Here is a 24,248-nt window from a genome sequence, read left to right as displayed (position 1 = left end):
CAACTTTACAACACCGTGTTCCATGTGAACCTTTAAGGAGTAGCTGACTTTTGAAAGTAGGGAAGGGAGTGCTAGTGAGCAGAGTTCAAGTGGGTGTTGGTCGCAAGAAAATTCAAAGCCAATTTTTCTTGTCCAGAAAATCATGGAATATTCTGGCTTGCAAGTTTACAAGTATCAGAAAGCTGGAATGAGAAGTAAAATGCCATAGCGAAAATCCGTACCCGAAAACTATATACGAAGATGCTTACTACATCGCCCGAGTTTGAAATATTAGAAAATGCCCGATACAAAAAACGACCGATACAATTTTGATTTGACAGGCGATGTGCGAATGTGATGAAATTAGCGCTTCCAGCATAACTTCAGGAACAATAAATGATGAGTTATACAAGAAATGATATTTTCAGATGCGGCACTTGCTATTTTTAAGGTAGCAAAATGAATCAACTCTGTTTTGGCCCGATCTAGTGTCAACTACACTCGAAACGTATTGGAACGGTACTTGGCCAACAACGTGAATTTTGTATCAATATAGGTGAACTATTCGAAATCGCGCCTCTGTTGGAAAACTTTGCGATCCCAAAATTACTGATAGTGAGATTGTATGGAAGATTAGAGACATGTTTATCAACTAGAAATACTGATTAGCATTTTAACATGATAGAGTATTGAATTGAACAATTGAAACTAAAAGATATAGAAAAGATTTGCGTTTGTGAGGAAGGGAGATAGTAGCAGCAACTATATCATGGACAGAGAAGAGCAGACAGACAACTATGACAGGGGAAGGAAGAACACAAAATTGCAACTTTATGATAAACTGGAGATGTAAGGAGACATATACGAGGGATATGTAATGGATATCGCGGTTTGCCAGGATATCCCGAACTGGAACCTCGGGTGGTCTACCTTGGGTCCGAAGGAATTTATTAGGTGAGACTTTGCCTCACAATATCCGACACATGCCTAGATAACGTGCTCGATGTCGTGATAGCTCTCGCCACAAACGCAGACTGTTCTCCACAAACCCAAGCAGGAATATTACACGAATGAAATTCCAACCCACATGCATCTCCGAGAACCAAGACTTCGTCGATACCCTTCGGGGCAGTAGAATGTATGTAGTCATCGTCAAACTTTTCCATTGCTCCGTGAGGGTTATTAGCTGTCCTCTAACTAGAAATACTGAAACATTTTTTTAAGTAATTTAGTCTTTCGTATGTCATCACCACCCATAGCTAACGGGTAACGAGGAGGCGGTTCATTATCCGGGATGAAGTAATGCGAAGGGACCCAAACTTAGGTAATCTGGTAAGATGCTTCTCGCAGATAAAACTCGCAGGAATTTGTGTATTTTCTTCCAGCAATAGAGATAAATCCGTCTGAAATAGTGAAATAGTGATCAGCGAAATGTTTCGATGATCCTAAAAGTATACTAAATAGCAGTTAATCGTAAACTGTAGCAGGAATATTTGAAATTAAATGAAACGGCGGTATTTTCATTGAATATGCCGAAGCCAGTGGACCTAGCGCTATTTGATTCGTCAGTGCTCATAAGGTCTTGTACAACGTTTGAAGATAATTTATTATTCATTTCGGCTTTCGATTTTACTTCCGTAGGAAGCTCCCAGAGTGATTATTTCATGATGGCCCAGTATTTCTCAATTGGTCGCTATATCTGTGCGTTCGGCGGAATAAGATCCATTGGCTAAATTCGGCCAGAAAAACGTATGACCATCGTCAGACCTCACAAGTGAAAGTAGACGCCCTTGAAGGCATTCTTTCAAGTACACCTGCCCATTAACGAAAGGTTGTCACGAAGGGGTTGCTCTGATTAACAACTCGAGCAAATTGCTTTCCAAAACACGTATTTTTGTCAAACTTAAACATCTGCTTTCTCACTTTCTCATGGCGTCGATGGTGAGCAGTGAAGAAAAAGAGCCCTGGAAGCTACGGGAAAGCTGGTTGCACATAAGTCTCGTCATCCATGATGAGGTAATACGGTAATTGGTAACAGCTGAGTGTAGACCTTCCACGCACTGATTTTTCCGTTTTATTCTGCCATTCTTCGCGATTCGACCCTTTTGGGCTTTTTACGGGCGTAGTCATTCACGTGCTCGTCTGGCACAAAAGTTTTGCTAAATACAGTTTTTTCGCCATGTTTGTCACTGAAATATTGGGATTCCTCTTGAATGCTTCGACTACCTGTTTGTGATCCTTCACACTATACGGATATCCAATTTAGCTACTTGTTTTCCTTCCTATAGACGGTCGAAATTACAAAAATTGGGCATGCGTCTTGGGCATAATTCATGTAGCGAAGTCGTTTTTAATAAATCGCCGTGCGAAAAATGCAATGCATGCCAGCCACAAGTTTAGCAAAAAGTTGTTTAAATTTGGTTAAAAACCACACTGGTGCAGCTGCAATGAAAGAACGTTTATAGAAACTGAATCAAAAACCTCTTTAATATGCAAGGAACTGGTACCATTTGCTCTTTTCTAGCGTAAGCAATTTAAATTTCTGTTCGTTCCTTTCCCTTTGCAGAAGCCAAATTGCGTATCTCACAGTAATTCAATTACTTCAACTCAGTTGTCGAGATGAAATAGGGTCATTTTTTCGAACAACTTCCGGATACAAGACAGCAACGCAATCGACCGATGCGAATTGCGGTCGGAGGCTGGTTATTCCTGGTTTTGTGGTGGAGATCAACTTCACTTGACTCCAATCACGAGAAGCAATGTTACCCTCAAGGAACTTGTTGAATAAATTCAACTAGCGCTTTAGGCATTGCGCAGAATACCCTGAAATAGAAATGCGCTCCAGATTCACAAAAATATAATTCAAAACAATTAAATATTGAAAAAGAGGCTTCGTTTTCATCAGGAATATGTTCCGACTAGTAGATAGAATAAATAACCCCGTAAAAACTTTTGTCAGTTATTTGTCTGGATTGAATTATACTACGGTCTCGGTGAGTTAATCCAATTTTGTTGTTTACTGTTCCTGATAAAACTGCAGTTTTCTTATTGTATATCTACGCAGTCAATTAAACATATTGTTTGTTATTACCAGGGAACGACAGAAGCAGGAACTGAATAAATATCGACCAATTGAATCATGTGTAGTAATTTGTAATTTGTAATTTTATTGAGCACGATAACCCGTTAGTACAGACTTTGAATCAGGTCAAGGAAGTACTTAAACGAGAACGTTCACCACAGTTTAGCAATTCCAGGATGAATGAGTCTAAGCAATAAAAAGATCGTGCTCGCCAATCTCCAATTAGGATGAAACTTATTACTTTTCTTCTCTATGGGAGAGTAAATATTTTCCACAAGCTTTCAACTAATTTTCACTTAAGATTAATTTTTAGAAAAATACATACCCTGTTCTTTCAAAGAAATATTGTTTGTGGACCGTTGGTTTTATTGGCAAGCTATCTAAGAATGCACTATAACAGATGAAATATTTTTATCAATGAACATACTGCAAAAAAATGCAGTAAATTAAAGCAAATTAAATTAAAGGTTAATTACCAAATGGCTTTTTTGTCCTTTCTTTACTAATATTGTATAATATGATGAACGTATTGGAAGACTCCTATCAAGTTGTTAGTTTTGAAAACAATTTTTGAGCTATATTTTTAGTTGAATACAGCAACATGATTTTTGCCTTTCTCATATAGAAAGGTTATGCAATCACTCTGAAAAACGTCAACCTAATCCCGGCCCGGAGGGCCGAGTGTCATATCCCATTCGACTCAGTTCGTCGAGATCGGAAAAAGTCTGTATGTGTGTGTGTATGTGTGTATGTATGTGTGTGTATGTGTGTGTATGTATGTGCGTATGTGTCAAATAATGTCACTCATTTTTCTCAGAGATGGCTGGACCGATTTGCCCAAACTTAGTCTCAAATGAAAGGTGCAACCTTCCTATCGGCTGCTATTGAATTTTGGATCGATCGGAATTCTGGTTCCGAAATTACGGGTTTCAGAGTGCGGCCACACAGAAATTTCTCATATAAACTATAAGAAAAATGAAAAATAGAATTTTTATTTTTGATGCTAAATGTATTCAAGGTGCATAAAACGTCGAGACTTGATGCAAACACGAAAAAAATTTGACGAAGATTCACTTTTTTGGATTTTGCACATTTTTGCCTTTCTCATATAGAAAGGTTATGCAATCACTCTGAAAAACGTCAACCTAATCCCGGAGGGCCAAATTTTTTTTTCGACTCGCTTAAGGTTTCTGGATTTTGTCAGGGGCGTAGTTGATGGTTTACGGAGAGGGGTTACACTCCCCCTCTACTGTTCACTCCCCTCCTTTAAAAATCTCCTTAAATCACCCCTCAGACCACCACCTCATACCCCTCCCTTTCAACCCCATCATCTTTAAACCACCACTGTATTACAAAGCATACCAATTTAAGCTGGGGAGTCGTTCGTTCATGGGACTTTCGCCCTCCTCAGATACCCATCCCCGCATGACAAAATGAGTTAGCAAGCAGATAACATTGATCTAATGCTGATTAGGCTAATGGAGTATGATATTTTTTTGTTTCAAGTGTTTCACCGTCGACACGTAGCTCATCAAGTTCGTGGCTGGCATGCCATTGTGTATAAGTGCAAAGTGTACTAAGAATGTTATGGACATTTCCACAATTATGTTGAACATAAAAAGCCTCCGTGCCATAGTTTAGAGAAATGAGAAAGGCACAATTGCACCGCTAGGTGGATTAAAACAGGTTTTTAAGGTATTCCAAATCAAATCAAATCCATGAAGGATGAAGTTTCGAAATATTTAGCCTCAATCTCAACAAAAAAAAAACAACATATTCGTGAAAATACACACTTGTTTGCAGATTATCTTGTTATTAATGTATTAAGCTCTGCACATATCTAGGAGTCGTAATTTAAAATCTCAAAATACTTATCAAATAAATATGTATGAGCAGGGCACATCAATTTACGGCAGTGTTCCGGGGATTATTTTATTGAGCTTTAATAATTCAACTTGATTAAATAAAGCTGTTTTCCGAAGAATATTCATTGAAATACTGTTGCCAATCTGTATTACATTAACGGTTATCACATTTTTTTTCCTTTTTCCAGATTTCACAGAACTATAATCTTGAAAACGACGACAGCTATAGTGGATCACCGAACAACTTTCAGGACTACCGCAACACTTTCGTAGATTCGCCTCCGGACTCCAAAGAGGCTTGGCCCGTTGAGTACGGCAAAATGCAATCGGAGCTCACCGCTAACAGTAGCCCAACGACTAATGTCACAACGTCCGTGGTCGCGGTGGCGGCTGCGGCCGCAGCAGCAGTTGCTGCACAGCAAGAGGGCACATACAATGCCGGCATACCGACGCGCAAACGACGCATCGAGTGGACAACTACGCACACGGAGGAAGGGAATGATAGCTCTGAGCCGAAGATTGCTGCCACCGAGAAGGACCGCAATGATGCCAAACGCAAAGGTAGGAACATTTCAGTTGGCTTTTTTTATTTATTCAACATTACTGCTGTGTTCGAAGCTTGGTTCCTACATCAAACATCGTTGAGTAAATAAACACGTTCAATGTAGGTTGAGGTCTTTCTGATTAGAAGAGGAATATGTTTTTATTTTCGAAGTTGATTCCATTCAGTTTGATAAAACGCTGATAACAGACCGTGCAAATTCATTTGCGCAAGATCTGCAGTAACTTAGCTATCTCTATAGTGAACCACTACCTGCTAAGTTGTATCGTAATCTGCGATGTAAATCCAGTTGATAGGACATTTACTGTAATGCTGTTATAAATCATCTGGTTGCTAGGCAAGAAAGAACATCAGAGGATATGCATGCTATTTCGATATTTGAGTCTGTATACGTTAAAGATCTAACTAGGCACATTCAGTACATGACCAGAGTGACTGGCCGTGACCAGCATTGGTTTATGACTGTCGGGTACTTGTGGTGTCTCTCAATTCCGATGCTGATCATCAGCTATCAGCAGAATGCCCTTCAGTCAGAAGCAGTATAGACATCAACTTCATGCAGATGAGTGAGCAAAAAATGCATACAGCAAAATCGTGTCTCAGCTTCGCACTGAGCTCGTGGAACTTCTTATCATGTGACCATGTGTGGTCGACGTACGTAGTTGTACAAGTTACGAACACTTCTGGAGACAATTGTCAATAGGACGTAAGATATATCGAGAGCTTCTCCTTTTTACTGTATCCTCCGATTATTTTGACGACACTATAATAAATACATTTCGACGACACTATAATAAATATATGTTACAGTGACCGAATTATTAAAGGGAAAGGGAAAGTATACAAAGAGAATCGCTCAATGTTACTTACGTTCCATCATATGTTTTCTTCAGACTAAAGTATTGTGAGTCGAACTCATTGAATAGTATCTCTTTTTCGAATGCGAATTAATCGTTTCGATAATTATTATTTATCATGGGCTTTGTATTGTGAAGGTAATCGGATTTATCAAGCTTTTAGACTTCCACAAATTTAAACTTATATTTTTACAAATATTCACATATGTTTAAACATCATGTATTTTCCCATTTTGATAAAACCGTATGGTAAGGCATGCGTGCAATGCGTTGTATTTAAAATACCCGACAATACCGTATGCGTGCAAAGAAACAACTTCTCTTGTTATTTTTTGACACCGGCCGAGGAAAACTCACAGGTACGCTGCTACCACTTACCATTGCCAACCTGTAAAAACTACCGTAGCACCAAATGTTTATGTTTACGATACTATGTAATTGATTTGGACATAACCAAAGAAAATGCTTTACATAATTTTTCATTCGGCATAAAGCTTCTCATTACTTTGTATTATTATTTCATAATAGAAGAAAGTATAGTAATTGGTCGATGACTGGATGGACATTTGTTAGATATGTCTTAAGATCTCTAAAGAATCTCATTATAATTTCAGTTTTAGGAATCCAGATTTTTTAAACTTGTCTGTGAAAGAAAAAAAAACCGTTTCGAGAAAATTGTTGTTTTATTTTATATTTTCATTTTCATTACGACTCGAGTCATCAAGCTTGCTAAAGCGGCCGCATTTTTTACAATTATTTTAAAGAAAATTTATAATGCAGTCCCGTTTTATTCTTCTCGCGCTCTCGAAGGCATGTAGTTAAAGATAAACATTTTGCATACCGTCACTCATATTAGCTATTATAATGAATCCATAAAATACCAAATGGGCTAGATGAGCACCAAAATGGGCTCGATGAACTTCGGGTTTAAGAAAAGTTTAACCGCTACTACAAATGGTCCATCTTAAGGGATAAATTCAGAGCGTGCGTCGAACGTAATTGATCATGAGTTAAAAGTAACTCCAGTTTTCATCCAACTTTTGAAACAATTCTTTTTCGATACCTTTGAAACGGTCAGTATTAGCAATGAGCATCAAGAGGCAATCCATACCAAGGCGAGTCGATAAGGTTATATCACTCAAGCACTCCACTGGAAATATGAAGGGGGTTAATGAAACATCAACAAATGAAGAGTTTCAATTGTTGTAAGAATGGAAAAGTCTATGGACATAATGTCAACAATCCAGAGTAAATATCGAAATTGAAAGCTGCAAATAACACAGAAACATGTGACTCAATTCACGATATGTCAGTGTAAAATATTTTTCATGTACGAAAATATGCGTCATAACAATTTCAATTCGGTGGTTAAAAAGTTCATATGTACCGTTTTTTATGCGCATACCAAAAATTATACTGCCAATTTTTTAAGTAGAATACCAGTTTTTTTTATTTAAATAATTACCGTTGTGCAGAGCAAAATACCTAGATTTTCACGCTACTTGTTCAGAAATATGCGCAGCAGTTTTGTATCTAATTCCATAAAATGTTCGACTTTTAATTATGAAAATACTGGATTATGTGAAAGCATCAATTATCTACAATATGATTGGTCCGTACCATTCAAACGAGCATATTATTGATCTGTTAGCACCGCCCCATTCGATAACTATGACGGTGGCTCGCATAGAAAGATTTGCATGTTTGACGATTATTCAATTCATGCTTGGCTACCCGAGCAGAGTCTGACAATAAATTGAAAACTAAAGCTTGATGTTGTGACGTTCGGCAAATGATTACTCAAGTTGATGTCGTTTTGGTCGTTTTAACGGTTAAAAGATCAAAATGGAGAGCAGCAAAATTGTCCTATGACATCAAACAGAATACTAATTCTGCTATTAGTGAGGGTAAATTGAAAGCTCATTGAGATGTTGAAATTTTTTTTGATAACAAAATATGTATTCACTTTGATTCTGTACCAAAGAAATATAAACACAGTAAATTCTTCTAAGAAACAAGTATAGCAAAATGAGATAAAAATTTGATGTACTTAATTGCGGTTTCTTACTGACTCCATTTTATAGTAGAAGCTTGCTGCAAATACATGATACAGACTAATCTGTCAGTTTCCATAAAACTAGGTAATATGGACTGTACAGATGAAACCGTTCGCTTACTGTTGCTGAGAGAGACAATGAATATACTGTTTCGGAATTTACCAAATATACCAGCACAAAATATCTTTTGCTATCTTTCGAACCAATCATTTCGGCCCTTTTGTAGGCCACCAATATAATATATTAGGCTTATTCCGATAGCAAATTAAACTCACCCGTTGATGCAAGAAATATGTGCATCCATTATTGTGTTCGTTATACCCAAAATAATACACATTTTAAAAAAATTCAGAATGATTAGGCAGTTTACGTTTTTTCGCCAATCAATTTGTGATAGATAGTATAGGAAGAAACCCAGGCGAACGCTATGCTAGCTGCCGTCATGTCAGTTTTTATGTAACCATTTTTGTAATTGTTTTATTTGCAATTACCTTCTAGGGTTTCTTAACTTTGTTGGCGCTACTCGTTCCTCTTTATCTGCTAGGTAGTGCTGAGAGTTCTCCAACAGCGGAATTTCTGCCGATACCGATGCCCGTTCTCGTAAACTATTTAGATCTCAGGCACTCAAACAGATCACCGGCGGTGATATTTTACTGAATAATATTATCCCAAATGTCTTCGACATCGTGTTATTCGTTTGTTGTTTTCCAATCTTTGCTGCTGTTGCAGACTCGTTGACACCTTTGCTGTGTAACTGTCAACTCACAACTGTTGCTTATAGCGAAACTTGTCGAGATGTGAACCGCCGCTTCGTGGTTTTGTAAAAAAAATGTGGGACATATGTTTGCAATATTCATGATGAAAACACCTTTTAAATGTTATGATATCATTAATCACTCTTTGGAACCTTTTTTATTATTACAGTGGAGACCCGATTTTATCAGCCCCCGATTCTATCTACCTCCGATTTTATCAGCTTTTTGACCCGATTTTATCAGCTTCATATGATGATGATGATGATGGTCCCATGAAAATTGATAGTTTGGTAGTTTCAGACGAACCAAGTTAAATTCGAGTAAATCCTTTCTTGGGCATATATTTCTTATCTTGGAGATCCGAAAAATGCAACAATAAAAATATCAATTTTTTTAAAATTTTGCGCTGTTAGACCCCATTAAGAGAAACTTAAAGTAAATAATCAGAAAAGGTTGCGAGGCTATATCTAAGAACCAAAGAAGAATATTTGAAGAGCTTCGGTTTATTAAAAAGACAGGAAAATATATGTCCCGATTTTATCAATGTCCCTATTTTATCAGCTTAAAATTCGCCAAGGGGCTGATAAAAACGGGTCTTCACTGTATATATTTTTAAAGATTCACGAAAAAAATTCACTATAATTCTCCTAGAATATTTACAATAGTCCAACTGCGTGGAAAACGTAGCCAAAAATAATCTAAATTGATAAATTTTATCAGTTATCACTAGTATTGCAACTTAACAAAGTTATATGAAAAATTCATTTTCCGTCGTCAACGTAAACTGTCTCTAGCAGCACTGCTCCATCGGAGTTCAATCAGACTAATTGCAATAACTTCAGTTCTAGAGCTGATCCTTGTAACTGTTCACACTCAAATGAAAGCCAATAGTCACATTTATTAGCCTTACTTGTTTTTGTGAGCAAGTCTTGCCTCAATCAAAAGTTGTAGCTGCTTAAAAACGTGACTGTCCACAAACAACATGGGCATGAATGGGTTAATAAGGAAAATATTTTAATTTTGTTAAAATATTGCCAATTTTTACCACTTTGTTTAATAAACACAATAATACATATTAATTAATAAAAATCTTTTACTGCACAAAAAAGCGAAAATACAACTCATTCAATTGATTAAAATGAAATAATTGTTACAGTCAAATTATAAAATTAAACATTCAAAGATGAATCAATGTAATACATCGTTGCCATACCATAATAAAATATTAAATAAAAGAACCACAACACACCACGGCGCCCAACTGCAACAAGCCTGCTGTTTTATAGCCGTTCATGCTAATAATTTCAAACCACCTTCAACGGCAGAAAAACTTTATTATAGTCTGGGTTTTACTGCAGGGATGGAACATGCCTTGAATTTTAATTTAATTAAATTTAGTGTGTCAATAAAAATAAGAAAATTATTGAATCTTAGAATTGAGTTGTTTGCTGCTGTCGGTGTTGAAACAGCTTGACGAGATGATTTTCAACCACAAGTGTGTGTATCAGATGTAGTGATGTGCGCAAAAAGTTAGATAGCTATTCCGTAGATGACGAAGCAATCTACACACTCAAACTTGAATGGAAGATGTATAATATCTTAATAAGCTTCAATTGAACGTTAGGCGGATTAGAGTTTTTGTTCCGGAGATATAAGCCACGGAATCAAAATGATATTACCTTTTTAAAATGGGTATCAAAATAGTTGTAATTGCCTACTTAGAAAATATTGGCGGCCATGGAAAATGTGACTGACTATTTTTGACACATTAAACGGACCTGGGAGTCATTTGGGAAGGAGCCGAACGATTTGATTGTGATTTTCCACTATTACGGATGCCCTGAGGATGAGACAAACATTCAATATTAACCAAAAGTTAACAATTCTGGTACTAAAATCTTTGAATTTTTCATCTTGATCGTGGTCACTTAAAAATACTTTTAGCCGTCATGGTTATTTTGGATTTTTCGAATGTTTAAGCTATTTACTACTTTTGCCTTTTGAAATTGCAGTTCATTTTATGAACGGCGTCGGTGGTTGTTTGGTAAGCGTGATCACCACTCATCCCAGTTGGCCTGGGTTCAGTCCCAGCCGCGGTCGTCGAGATTTTTCAGAGGTTAAAAATTCTGTGGTCACGTCCTCTTTCGGAAGAGAAGTAAAGCCGTTGGTCTCCGGTCCATGAGTGTGCAGTAGTATATACGGCCTCTAGCAAAAGCAAGTATCGGACTAACATTCCTTCCCTTTCCTTCCGTGATCTACGTTCGGGCCTGGCCGGCACCGGTTTTGAATTGATCAAACACTTTGGGATTACCAGGAGTTGTATATTGAAAGATGTTTCGCTACTCCCAAGCATAATTATCTTCTTATTCTCACAAACTTCAGTTAGTCCGAATCGATGACGGAGCAGCCAGGGGTGGTCGCACAAGCTCATGCTGAAATTGTATGTTTCCGTTTAAATGTTAACCTTGTATCTTCACTATTTAGTTGTAGATTTGATTCGAGATGTCGCATGTCGTCATAGCCACAATGTTTTTTTTCACCAAAACGTACGAATAATTATTTACGCAAGCGCCGTTAAGTGTATATCGGTGATATCTTTGGCAAAAATAATGAAGGTTCCAAACTCTTTTTCGTGTGCTGTATTTGAACTGTGAAAATACACGAGACAGGTTATTTTGTGTTAAAGAAAATAATGTATTTTGATGATACAAACAATTTACTCGTACATCAAACTTATGTAAAAAAACAGAGGTGACATTTTTTCCACATACGCACATACACACATACGCGCACAAACATGCATACACACAGATATTTTCCGATCTCGACGAACTGAGTCGAATGGTATATGACACTCGGCCCTCCGGGCCGGGATTAGGTTGTCGGTTTTCAGAGTGATTGCATAACCTTTCTATATGAGAAAGGCAAAAAGGTTTTACATGAGTTATCCATTAATAATATCTGATCTTGTTTCAAAGATAGTTGCTAGGTTACACTAACCTGCTTACTCCAATGCTACAAACTTATGTAAAAAAATGTTTTTACATGAGTTATCCTCTAATAATATCTGATCTTATTACAAAGATAGTTGCTAGGTTACACTAACCTGTTTACTCCAATGCTACAAACAGTAATTATATTCACAATATTCAAATTAAAATAAAATAAGTCAAATTAATAAGTCAACTGAGATTTTTTCATAAAATATTCTATGAACTGTGTTCAAATGCAAAAAGAAGAAATCAATTTTACTTGCTCCATTTTGAGATATCAACATTTGAAAGGGTTGTGTTTTTCACTAAAATTACTTATAACTTTTTAACTAAATGAGCTATCTCATACCTGCACGCATTAAAAAAATTCCCCTCGGTATCTTCAAAAAGTTTCGAGAAGATACTTTGGACAGAAAAAAAATTGTTTCAAAAGTTATAACGAAAGAACAGATTTTTTATTGATACCCTATTACACAACATTCAAATAGCTGTAAAATTAAAACCATCGAAGTTCCAAACAATACGTCGTCCGCAAAGTTGCTTAAAAAGTGGTTCTATAATTTGGCTGAACATCTCATTACTCAATCTCACAATAATGTAAAACATCTCAAAGGATGCATCAGTTGACATAGATTATTTGTCCCAAAGACATGAAAGCTCGAGAACCAATAGTTTAGTCACAAATATTTTTGGCATCCTAAATGCTGGTTTCGGGCCACTGTACATTTCCCTAAACCTAATAATATGGGACAAAGCAAAGCCGTAGTAAACAGATCGTTTACAGAATATAGAAGTAGATTGATTAGAGGTAAGAAGTTTCTGGTTTATACACGGCTGAACGCATCTTCGACACACGAGCACCAATGGTACTTATTTTCAGGAAATATATTTCTTCAAGTAGAGGTACTTTATTGTTTTCAACGAGTTATGTAGTTGTACGATTTTCTATAGATATAGATGGAAATCTTGTGGTTGACGTTTTTCTGTCCATTGTCGTGTTTACGATTCTTTGTAGCATTGAACTGGGTGGTGATTTCCCCATTAGATAACTTTATGAGCAAGCCAATTAACAACACTATTCCTCAATATCAGGCTCAACTCCGCCAATGGTTGGACGGGTAGGAAATAGAGATGGTCGGGTTTCAATTTTTTCGAACTCGAACCCGACCCGAACCCGAGAGCTTGAAAATTGAAAAACTCGAACCCGACCCGAGCCCGAAAATTTTAAAATTAGAAAACCCGACCCGTACCCGAGAATGAAAATTTTGTAAAACCCGAACCCGACCCGACCCCGAGAATTTTAAAATTTGAAAACCCGAAAATGAAAATTTTTAATTTGAGAAACCCGATCCGAACCGAACTTGCTAATATGGAGAATCTAGCAAAGATTTCGAAGATTTTTAATTTGAGTTATATCTACCTATGGCAAAACGAATTACTGGCGAGTAGAATCCGCATTTTTATTTGCTATTATTGAACGTCGAATTTGTAATGTTATGAGAAACTTACAAATCGTCGATATATTAACCGAAATGTAGAATAAATCGGTCGCTAACTCATGGGGAAACAAAAAACTTAATGGTGACAGTTTCAAACAACCTTGCCCGTCGTACTTAACCAAAATTTCTAATTTTGTATCAAATCGAATTCTATACATTTCTTTTCTAAGAAATCTAAAACCTTTCCTGCAAGGCAGTTTTGTATGATTTATCACATGTTAGCTATGGTAAGCCACAGCAGTACTACCAAATTTGTGATTTCAATAAATGGGAATTGTGAAATCGTCCCCGGGCTACAACGTCCTTTTTAGTCAATGGTTACAGTTTATTTTAACTGTAAGCAATCTTTATCATAAATCAATTTGATTATTATTAAACTTCTATTAAAGCAGGTACAACCTATTTGTTGCATTTGGCCAACTAAACAGTGCCCGCTTAAAGTTTGTTTGGGGTACAAATGTACCCCACAAAACCGTTTACGTTAAGGTTCAACTGAGAAAGGTTGTAAAAGCGGCTATTTTGGAAAACGGAAAAAGCAGTTTTTTCTTACACCGTTGGAAAAATCTTAATGAAAATGAATCAATTTATTGGGGGAATTGGTAGAGTCCTATTGATTGATTTTCATGGAGATTTTTCCAATGGTGTGGGAAAAAACTGATTTTTTCGTCTTCCAAGCTGGCCGCTTTTCTAAGCTTTCTCAGTTGAACCTCAATGGTTTGTCATGTTAACATAATTCCGAAGACATTTTTTTTATCTTTTTTTAAAAGCAAAACATCGATACATAGTAAGCGAAAAACTTGTGAAAAATTGTATGTTTTAGAATAAAACTATACAATTTAATTATAAATTTAATAAAAATTAGGCATATTAGAGCGATTTTAGTTCTGGGGTACGAATGTATCCCAAAAAACCGTTTAAAAAAGTAACGAAACCGTTGTAGGGTTAATGGACAATTATTATTCAATATGTAGCAAAAAGTACTACCATTAAGTGCACTCGCTACACCCACTGTTTGGTTTCTCGCGACTGTCAAAACGACAAATCAGGAGCGGATCAATAGATTGGTTTTTATTGTTTCTACTTCCCGTAGATTTCTACTTGCTTTGTTTTAGACACTATTTGCTGTACGCTTTAGCTGAGTTTTACACATTTACTCTGACCGCGGCCTACGTATCGGTTTAAAAATACCTGTCGAAATTAATATTTTAAAATATAAAGTTGAACCAATATTTTCCGATAATTTCCTGTTGACTTGATTTATTACTAATTATCATTAAAAATAAATCGCAAAGAGATTTTAGATGTGAGGCACGTATTATTGAATGCTCTCTCATGAATGTTCTTTTAAAACATAAAACAATTCAGTCAGTTTGCGAATCTGAAGAGACAGAATTTTATACAAGAATGGAAAAATACTATATTTGAGCACCAGAAAATACGAGGAATTCTAGCTATTTAAAGGTGCTACCATTTGGTACGGTTATATGTGTCTTCCATTCGTATCACGAAGTATAAAAAAGGCTGGGTTTTGTGTATAGACAGCGTCAAGAAATGGTTGGGTTGTTTTGTTCAAAACGTGAATCCGACCCGACCCCGACAATTTCTAATTTGAAAAACCCGAACCCGACCCGAGCCCGAAAGTTCAAAATTTTAGTAACTCGGACCCGACCCGAGCCCGAGAATTTCAAATTTCAAAACCCGGAACCCGACCCGAACCCGAGAAGCTTAAATTTATAGAACCCGAACCCGACCATCTCTAGTAGGAAAGCCTTTGAAATTGATCACTGCTGTGTTAATGTTCTGCAGTCACAGGTTTTTGTTCCTTAAATTCGTCCATTTCTATAGAAGCGCTCTATATAGTAGCATAATAAGCCTCTGATCACCAGAAACAGCAACATATCCAACATAGTTTGATTTGAACAGTTAAAGGGATACAATTCTGATCAATATTCAAATTAGTAGGTTTATAAGGGCTCGGCAGTAATACCAGCCTTGGGGCACGAAGCGGCTCTCGACGGCTTACCCCATTAAGAAAAATACGAGTACGTCTAACAATTTTTTGCTCCATTGATTTTTTTGATAAATGTCTTTAAAAGAAATGTTGTTCAGAAGTGTTCGATTTGTATGGATATAATTGACTACTTTATCAATTTTTCGTGAGTATCGTAAAATAATTGAAGATTGTGAATTATTTTCGATAGATCTGTTACAAAATTTTAATTTACTAATTTACTAGTCAAAATTAGTTTTATTTTCATCGGACGACTTTCCATGAAGTCAAATTGTGGTGTATTTTTATTATCTAGAGAATATGGAGGGATCTACCACGAACGTGAGCGATCCGAAAATTCCATACGTGTCCTCTTGTATTTAAATACCAAATTACGTAATTTTTATAGAATAACTGCTTACTAGTATTCTTCCACTGGGTGGTGAATAGTTTAGCGAAGTGCTCATATTTCTTTCCAGTATACTTCCATGTTACCCGAACCGCATCATTTGTATTTTGCTCATTATAGGGTTAAAAAAGTCAAACAATTTAGACGCCAACAATACTCTTGGCGACCGCGAAGTCTGGTGCTTATTTTCTTACAAAAACACTGTATAGTCACGCACATCAAGTGACTGAAAAAGACGTTCCGAATAATTGCCAGTTGGGTTGTTCCTTTGGTAACCCTGTTATTTTCGTAGCAACTGAAAGGGGGTTCACACTGATGAAAGGAGCTGGTCAAACTTGTTTTGCTACAATCTTATATGAGCGCAGTGGGCGCTTATTATTGATCTGAGGTGGAAATTACGTCCATAAGATAAAATGTCCAGACACAGACACGCGGTCGCAGTTTCTACATAGTGAACATTTTCTAATTTGCATTTGAAACCCAATCAGCTGAGACTGAAGTGATATTTTTTCTATATTAAGCATATCTACAGCGTCAATCTAAATGAACGAAATTCACCGTTATAAAATTGATGCAGGGAAAATGCTTCTTCATTCATTCGACCTTTAGAAAACCTCGAGCAGACGAGACGGCCCTGTATATAAATAATTTATTTCTTTTGATTTGGACACACGGATGTATCGTCTGACAGTAGGGTGTACGTTCTTTTTTCGAGCATGCTTAGTTTTTTGGGCAGGCATTGCTCGTATTTTATTTCTCAACAAATATTTGTTGAAGTTGGCGGTATAATTCGAACGGAACGTAATTAGTGCATCGGAGCTGCATTCTGTGTTTCATACTCGAACATGCGATTCTCAACATTCCAAACTCATAGTATAAGGTCGCAATCTAGGTATCGTCGATCGTTATTAAAAGTTAAAGCCGCTTGAAACTACTGAATACGTAATGAAGAAGTGGGAATGATTTACTGATAAATCTCGAGTAGTTACGGAAAAAATAACACGCGAAATCGGCGCGAGGTCAAATTCAAATTCTTGACGGAATCGCATGAATTCCGGATTGATTGCAATGACTCGAATTGAATGGAGTTATGATTATAATTACAGCACCATTTTTATCAATCCTAAATGGAAGTAGAATAACAAAACTGACATATATTGCTCCAACTAATGTATTAAAATCCCTATGATCTATAGAGGTACTAAGATTAATTGAAGCACAACAACCCTAAAGCCCCAAAAAAATTTCCACATTTTTAATCGATTTTGAGAATCGATCAACTCAATTTCGTTAATTTGCGATCGTCGATGTAAGACTGGACTGTGAAAATGAATGGGTGCGGGTCTAACACATGTTTCTAATTGAATAATTTTGTTTGTGCCTACAGAACAACTGACATTATGACAGCTCTTCAGAATAAATTGGCTCAAATGGCATGTTGACAGCTCTTAGTTATAATGTTTTTCAGTGAAATAAGATTTAGGGGCTAAGGAAAAAACCAGGCAAGATGAAATCATAAGCGTTTTTTAAACAACGAATAGAATAGAATTTTTAGATATCAATGGGATCGTAGCACTAGCCCAGCAGTCCTATACATTAAGAATCGGCTGCGAAAATTGTCGAAACAGAAGATCAAAGCCCGCAACTGAAGGTGTTGGAAGCAGCTGGGGCATATTGGGAAGTTTAAAGGCACTTCATATTCGTATCATCTGAAACCCATTTCGTTTAGCACTACTGTGCAAGGTCAGGTCCAAGTGGTACTTTCGAATAAAACGGGATACTTCGGCTTGGGTTGCCGCATTTTCATGATAATTCGTTCAAAACTCTCTACCCAAGGAACGATACGATTTCACCAGTTTTTTAGCTTGTATCGATTTTTTTAGTCTCTTGACAATGTGGAATCACTAGGACCAAGTTGTTTTACTTCATTTTCCCTGAGCCAGCAATCAATTTTAAAAATAATTGATCGACTGTAACCCATACCTTCTACCTAGCCGTCCAATGTTAATTACGCCAAGGTATTATATACAGTCAAAAAACATTGGTCACGTACCCAGGCCACACACCTACGTGTTTTGGAAAACCTTTTACAGAGGCTGCTGAGGAATTTCCATCTATTACGACCAAGACCGGGACACAGTCGTCTTATACTAACCCATAATCGTTTGCTAAATCAACAACTGTGGATCGTGCGGTAACAAATACAAACTCACATCACGAACCCACCATTACCATTAATAGCGAAATAGCAACGGTTGCGCATAGTGCCTCCAAACCAACAACCAGCAAGTTTACAACATTGTAAATTCGCTGATTGTTGGTTTGGATGTTCTAGGTGCAATCGTTGTCATTTCGCAATTGCTAATGGTGGTTTCGTGGTGTGAGTTAGTATTTGTTGCTACCCGATCCAAAATTATTGATTTAGTAAACGTTTATGGGTTAGTTCAGTGACTTGTATATAGCAGTACTGATGCCGACATAAACGTGAACGATAACGCCGACAAATCAAATAACCCCCAAGCAGCGGCGAACAACGCAACTAATGCTTTACTGCCAAGAAAAAGGATCTCAAACCTTTTTATCATTGATCAGTATTGCTCACATGAGACTATTCCGGTAATTGTACGATAAGATGATTCTCTCTAACAAAAGCATAGTAACAAAAAACCATGTCGCTTCTAAGCATATTCAGCATTCATCGGCAACGATTATATTTATTCATTTAATGTATTATTTATGGACACAAATTCATATTGAAAATGAAAGAGCTTACCTGCCTCTTTTCAATCAGCTCAAACAATCCCTTGTATACTCCAGAAATTAAGCCTCTATAACTGAATTGATCCATTTTCTATATCTATATTTTTTATTTGGAAACCGTAAATGTTTTTGTTAAAGAATCCACAAAAATAGGGATTTTTGTTGTTAAATATTTAATTTCGACTTTTTTCCCCAAAAAAGTACGGCAAAATTATTCAGCACCTTCCAGGCAATTTTCTTTTCTTTGGAGACGTAACAATAATGAGCAAGAAATTACATGAAGTTGTGCAATTCACACAACTAGTCGATTATTTTTCAACAATCCCATCCAACAATTCTCCGGATAAAAGATACCCCGACAGGAAGTTATTACTTCTAAAGTGTATATATTTTAAATGGTAAAAGCGGTTTTTATGCTGATAAGATATATAATAAATAATATGTTGATATAAAGGATCAGACGTTTTGAAATTGTTATTGTTGGCATATCCCAAACATATTAGTTATTACTAAAGGGAAGCATATCTTCGCTATGCTCCCAATTAGTTCTGGCATCTCTTTGCATATCTCTGAATTTAAAAAAAAGTGCACTCTTTATTCTCAGAAAAGCACTTCTTAGTAAATCATGTTCGAATTCATTATAAAAAGTTGAATAGATTATCTCAAATATGTTTAAGATAGATCCAAAATATGTTTTCTACAGTTACTCAAAGGAAAAATATGATTAATTGCGGTCTAAAATAAAATTGTGTGATCCAAATTTATAAAAATACGCTTTCATTATTAGTAATATTTCCCTAGTATATGATGATTAGAAGATTAGATTTCGAAAAAAGAAGATGCAGCTGCACATCTTAACCTGTTAACTGATCCAGATTACGTAGCCAAACCATATTTTTCAGAATTTTTTATGACTTCCTGAAGCGGTCCAAAATACCCATCTTACCCTACATTCCGTGGCGGAAATTGATCTTCTTTTTCGACAGACTTCGCAATCGACAACAAAGTTTACACATGTATTATTCTCTACTCACCATATCATAAATTGGGTGTGGTTGAATATGAGCAGTAGCAATAAAACATTAATACAAAATGAGTGTTTTATTGAGCACTGTTACAGTAAGACCGACTCGCAGTTTAGGAGTATGTTTGTGTTTCAATACGAATGATTGGGAATCGTAAAACACCCTTTTTTACTGTCTAGAAGGACAGTGCCGCTTAATCATCCATTATTTACCAAAACAGGATTTGTATCTTTTTAGATATGACTACGAAAGTTTCTGGTCATCCAACTAAATTTGTGTATGACTAGCGATTTCATAGAGATAGACTTTTTAATACAACAAAGGACATTACGGATTTGGGCTGAATGGTGAATATGTATATAAATCCAAAATCAACACATAGGTCCAATCAAACCATATTCATACTATGACGATGGATATTCGATAGGGCCCGCCGATTTTGGATGTATATGTATGTGTGGTTGCAGCGGTCAAGCTTGACAGAGGGAGGGTAGATGAAAATTGCAAGATAGAAAGATTGGAGCCCCATCAACGTAACAACATTGTTTTGTATGAGCCAATTTCACGATAATTCGCTTGAAAACACTTGAATCAAATTAGATTATATTTTATAGATGAATCGAAACTATTTTTGATGAGGCTTTAGAAGTGTTTTGGAAACGAAGGTTTTTTATCCCATCACCTGATTTAAGTGATCTGGATAAAAAACATAAGTTGCGGAACAAATAAGTAAAATGAGTGCAGTAAACAATCGTTGTTGTAAACCAAATCACGATATATTACAATTCTGACAAAATTTCCAGCCAGCCCTTTAGTATTTCCAGTTTCCAAGCCAAAAGCAGGTTGATGTCAATCTGATCCAATCACGATCTGGTTCGAGATTGGTTCAACAACAGGGAGATGGCTGGCGGATTCTGTTCTAGGGTATCATAAATTTATTCTCGTCCTATGATGTTAGGTTTTTGAACCAAAGTCTCGTCATTTATGGAAAGTTGCGATATTCTGTTTCTATATTAAGCAAACTTTGATTAAGGTGCATCGAATACTTCTGACTCCAACGTACTTACAAATTGTAAGTTACAATGATGCAGTTCTTATTGCGGTAAGCTTCAATATGTCACAGATGGATCTCATGTAAAAGCTCAAAGTTCGGAATACCATTTTATCTTGGAATGTCAATGCTGAGTTTCCTTATGCTCAGATGGTCTTTTAAACCACCATCTAGCAATAGTTTGCTTTTTTAATGCTCAGCAGGGGTTGTAATTCTCTCTCACTCACGCGAGAAGTAGCTTATCCGATGTCCAACTTTTCCGAGATAAGATAAGTCGCAAAATTCTCCGTCTCCACAAATAGCGTGAGAATGATTTTCCGGATAAAATTTATTTGACTTTTTCCTTCTCACCGGAGAAGGTGATAAAATTTTAATTTCGTGGAAATCAATAAAAGCTTCAAAAAATACACTTAATGGATGGACTTGTTTTATCGTGTTTTGGAATAACGACAGCAAAGCAGGATACGCCAAAAGGATACCGTGATAAACTCATTCACTCATTCTCCGGCTGTTTTATTTATCCGGAGAAATAACACGTTGTATTTATCCGGAGAAGTTGTGTGAGTGCCAATAACTTTTCGTGTGAAAATGTGAGTTTTTATTGTCGCAGTAGCAAACTATCCGGGCGCATTTACTCATATGAGCGATAAATGCAATGCCTGATGCTCAAGGAGCCAAGCTCGCTCCCTCATACCATGTTTGTGTAATGAAGGCAGATCAAACACAGCTTTCATAGCTCCGATGGTTTTTAATTCCGGTTGTGATAGAACCCAACCGCTAAACCTTAAATTTTTTCGGTAGTTTTCTATTTAACTTTGGGTCACCATATAATGGAGAATCGTGGTTTGGTGATGCTCATGTAAGGCCTATTAGATATCTTCCGTTTGAGACCCCATGTATGTACTCCCGCATGTATGTATTTTAATAAGTTCGCCAACATCAATCGTTCAGGGCTTTCTGAAGTTGTATGTCGGACGTATTTATCAAAAGTACGCTCAATGTCAAGAAAAACGAAAATTTCATTTTCTTTGTAATTGTAATTATTCTCGATAAGTGTCACTTGGGCTGTTTTTGTGGTTTGCCCTTTTGATAAGTAAGCTGATAAACCGTATAATATTTATTGTGGCTCAATAGTTTGTTCCCTAAGTAGGTACAATACTTAACCTGCAGAAATGATTTTCTGTATAGCCAATGGGTACTTCAAATACCATATCAGATTGACCGGCTGTTTTTTAATCTCCATACATTGCCGTGATGAATGTTTCAGTATTACCGGAATGGCAAAAATCGGACAAAATTATACTGATAAATAAAATTTATATTCATACTTTACAGCATCTACTGGAAAAGGTTAAAATGTGCTGAGTAATTAAAAGCGTTGAATAGTTTCCGCGACGTGTCTATGCTTGCAAAATTAGATTAAACGGGAGCAGCATACTACGCGCGAGTCGTTAGTTATTATGCTAACTACTAGTTACAGAGCTAAGATGTATAGTATGAAAAGATCAGAAATCATTTTTAAATATATTTTCGACTAATACTATTCATATCTTGCCTCTTGTCGCATTGTGGAATGAAGTTTCATTGGAGCTGCAACAGTACTGTAATATTGTGCAGTTTATGATGCCGTTGAATATCTCAGTTCAATCGCAGATTCGAGGGACGAAGTATTCCGGTCTGAAGGTTTCAACCTGCTTATTGAATGGCCTTTCATAGATTGGAACAGCTTAGTCTAATTTGTAATTATCAGTGTAATAGTAGCTCTCGATAATCACCATCGATTTTACTGAAGTTCCGCTCGTCACTTTATTATTATAAGACAAATTACTCCGCACTTCGTCGCTCGATCAATTGAAACGCGTTACATTTTGCTATTGTCGACGACGCTATCCGACACGTCATTTGTATGAATATCACATGCAATGAATTTCAAAGGGATGCGATTAAAACAGATCTGAAAATATTCTTGGGATAATACTGGATAAAAGATAACGCACTATCTTGAACTGGTATTCATATCCAAAATCGCTGATTTCATTTTTCGTTAGGTTTTAAACTCTTTCCTGTTCGTTCGTTGCTGGGAGTTGGTAATGTAGTTTAAAATTCTTACCATGCTGTTAGGATTAATACACACTTAAAATCCATTACCTACCAGTAGGTAATTTTAATTTGCTGTCCTTTTTTTTATTCATTTCGTTTATTTGATAGGCACAAATGCGTTAGCTTGGCGGTGCCAAATGCTTATGTTTTTATATTTTGGATATCTTAAAACTAGGAGGTTACAATGTTGAAATATTTTTTTTACAAAGGAAAAAAAAAATTACAGCTATCTTAAGACTAGAAATAAGATTCAATATACAAGAGAGGGCCAAAAGATTTTTTTATGAAAAAAATTAAACAAGGGATTCACTTTGATATACAAGAGGGGGAGTAATAGTATTTCACGAAATATTTTACGGTTATCTTAAAACTAACAATATAGTTTAGTACACAAAAGGCGGAACAAATATTTATGAGAAACTTCACAGAAATCTTAAAACTAGGGATTCAATTCTATTTACAAGATGGAGGACAAGAGTTTCAATAAAGAGTAAAAATTATAGCTATCTTAAAACTAGGAATACAGAATACTAATTTGAATTTTTTAACTAAAACTTATGCTTGGTCAAGATATTCAGAGGGTGGCTTATTTCCGCATCAGTGTAGCAGCAGTTGTATCAAGGACAGGGGAGAGACAGGGAAAGAAGAGCAAAACTTGCAACTTTCGCTCGAACGGGGGGGGGGGGGGGGGGGAAGGGGGATCAGCGAAACAAATTTGCGCCTCAGTCTAGTAAGTCGTCGAGTACCGGATTGGCGGATGGTATTCTTCGGACCCGCGGGGAATCCTTCAAAAGTCATCGGACGGCGGTTACATAGTGGCACTCTGGAGCTGATCGGTTCCACAAGGCAGGAGGAAACTCTAAAAACGAGAAATAAAAGAGAGGGGCTAAATTGGGATATTTATCGTTTTTATGAAGGTATAAATAAGGGACATATAGGGGAAATCACGAGTTGCCAGCATATCTAGGACTGGTACATTGGGTGGTCTACTTCGGGCCCGAAGGGATTCCCTTAACTGAGACCTGGCGTCACAATACCCGTCGCATACCCAGACAACGTGTTCGATGTCGTGATAGCCCTCATCACAAGCGCACAGACTACTCTCCGCAAGCCCAATACGCCGCAAATGCGCATCCATGGTGTAGTGATTGGACATAAGTCGGGACATTACGCGAATAAAATCCCGACCCACATCCATCCCCCCGAACCAAGGCTTCGTTGATACCTTTGGGATAATCGAATGTAGCCATCGTCCAAGTTCCCC

General features: G+C 36.7%; 1 protein-coding gene across 2 annotated transcripts in view; it reads left to right on the top strand.

Moving 5' to 3' along the window:
- The window catches only part of LOC131693007 (upstream-binding protein 1), a 67,056-nt gene that overhangs the window by 14,350 nt on the left and 28,458 nt on the right, over window positions 1–24,248 (top strand). For both annotated transcript variants that reach the window (XM_058980446.1, XM_058980445.1), the window contains exon 2: window positions 5,115–5,487. In XM_058980446.1, the coding sequence (XP_058836429.1) occupies window positions 5,115–5,487 (373 nt within the window). The remainder of the gene's footprint in view (window positions 1–5,114; window positions 5,488–24,248) is intronic.

This window comes from Topomyia yanbarensis, chromosome 3 (genome assembly GCF_030247195.1).
Source record: "Topomyia yanbarensis strain Yona2022 chromosome 3, ASM3024719v1, whole genome shotgun sequence".
Lineage (NCBI taxonomy): Eukaryota > Metazoa > Arthropoda > Insecta > Diptera > Culicidae > Topomyia > Topomyia yanbarensis.
This window is presented reverse-complemented; position numbering and strand designations above follow the sequence as displayed.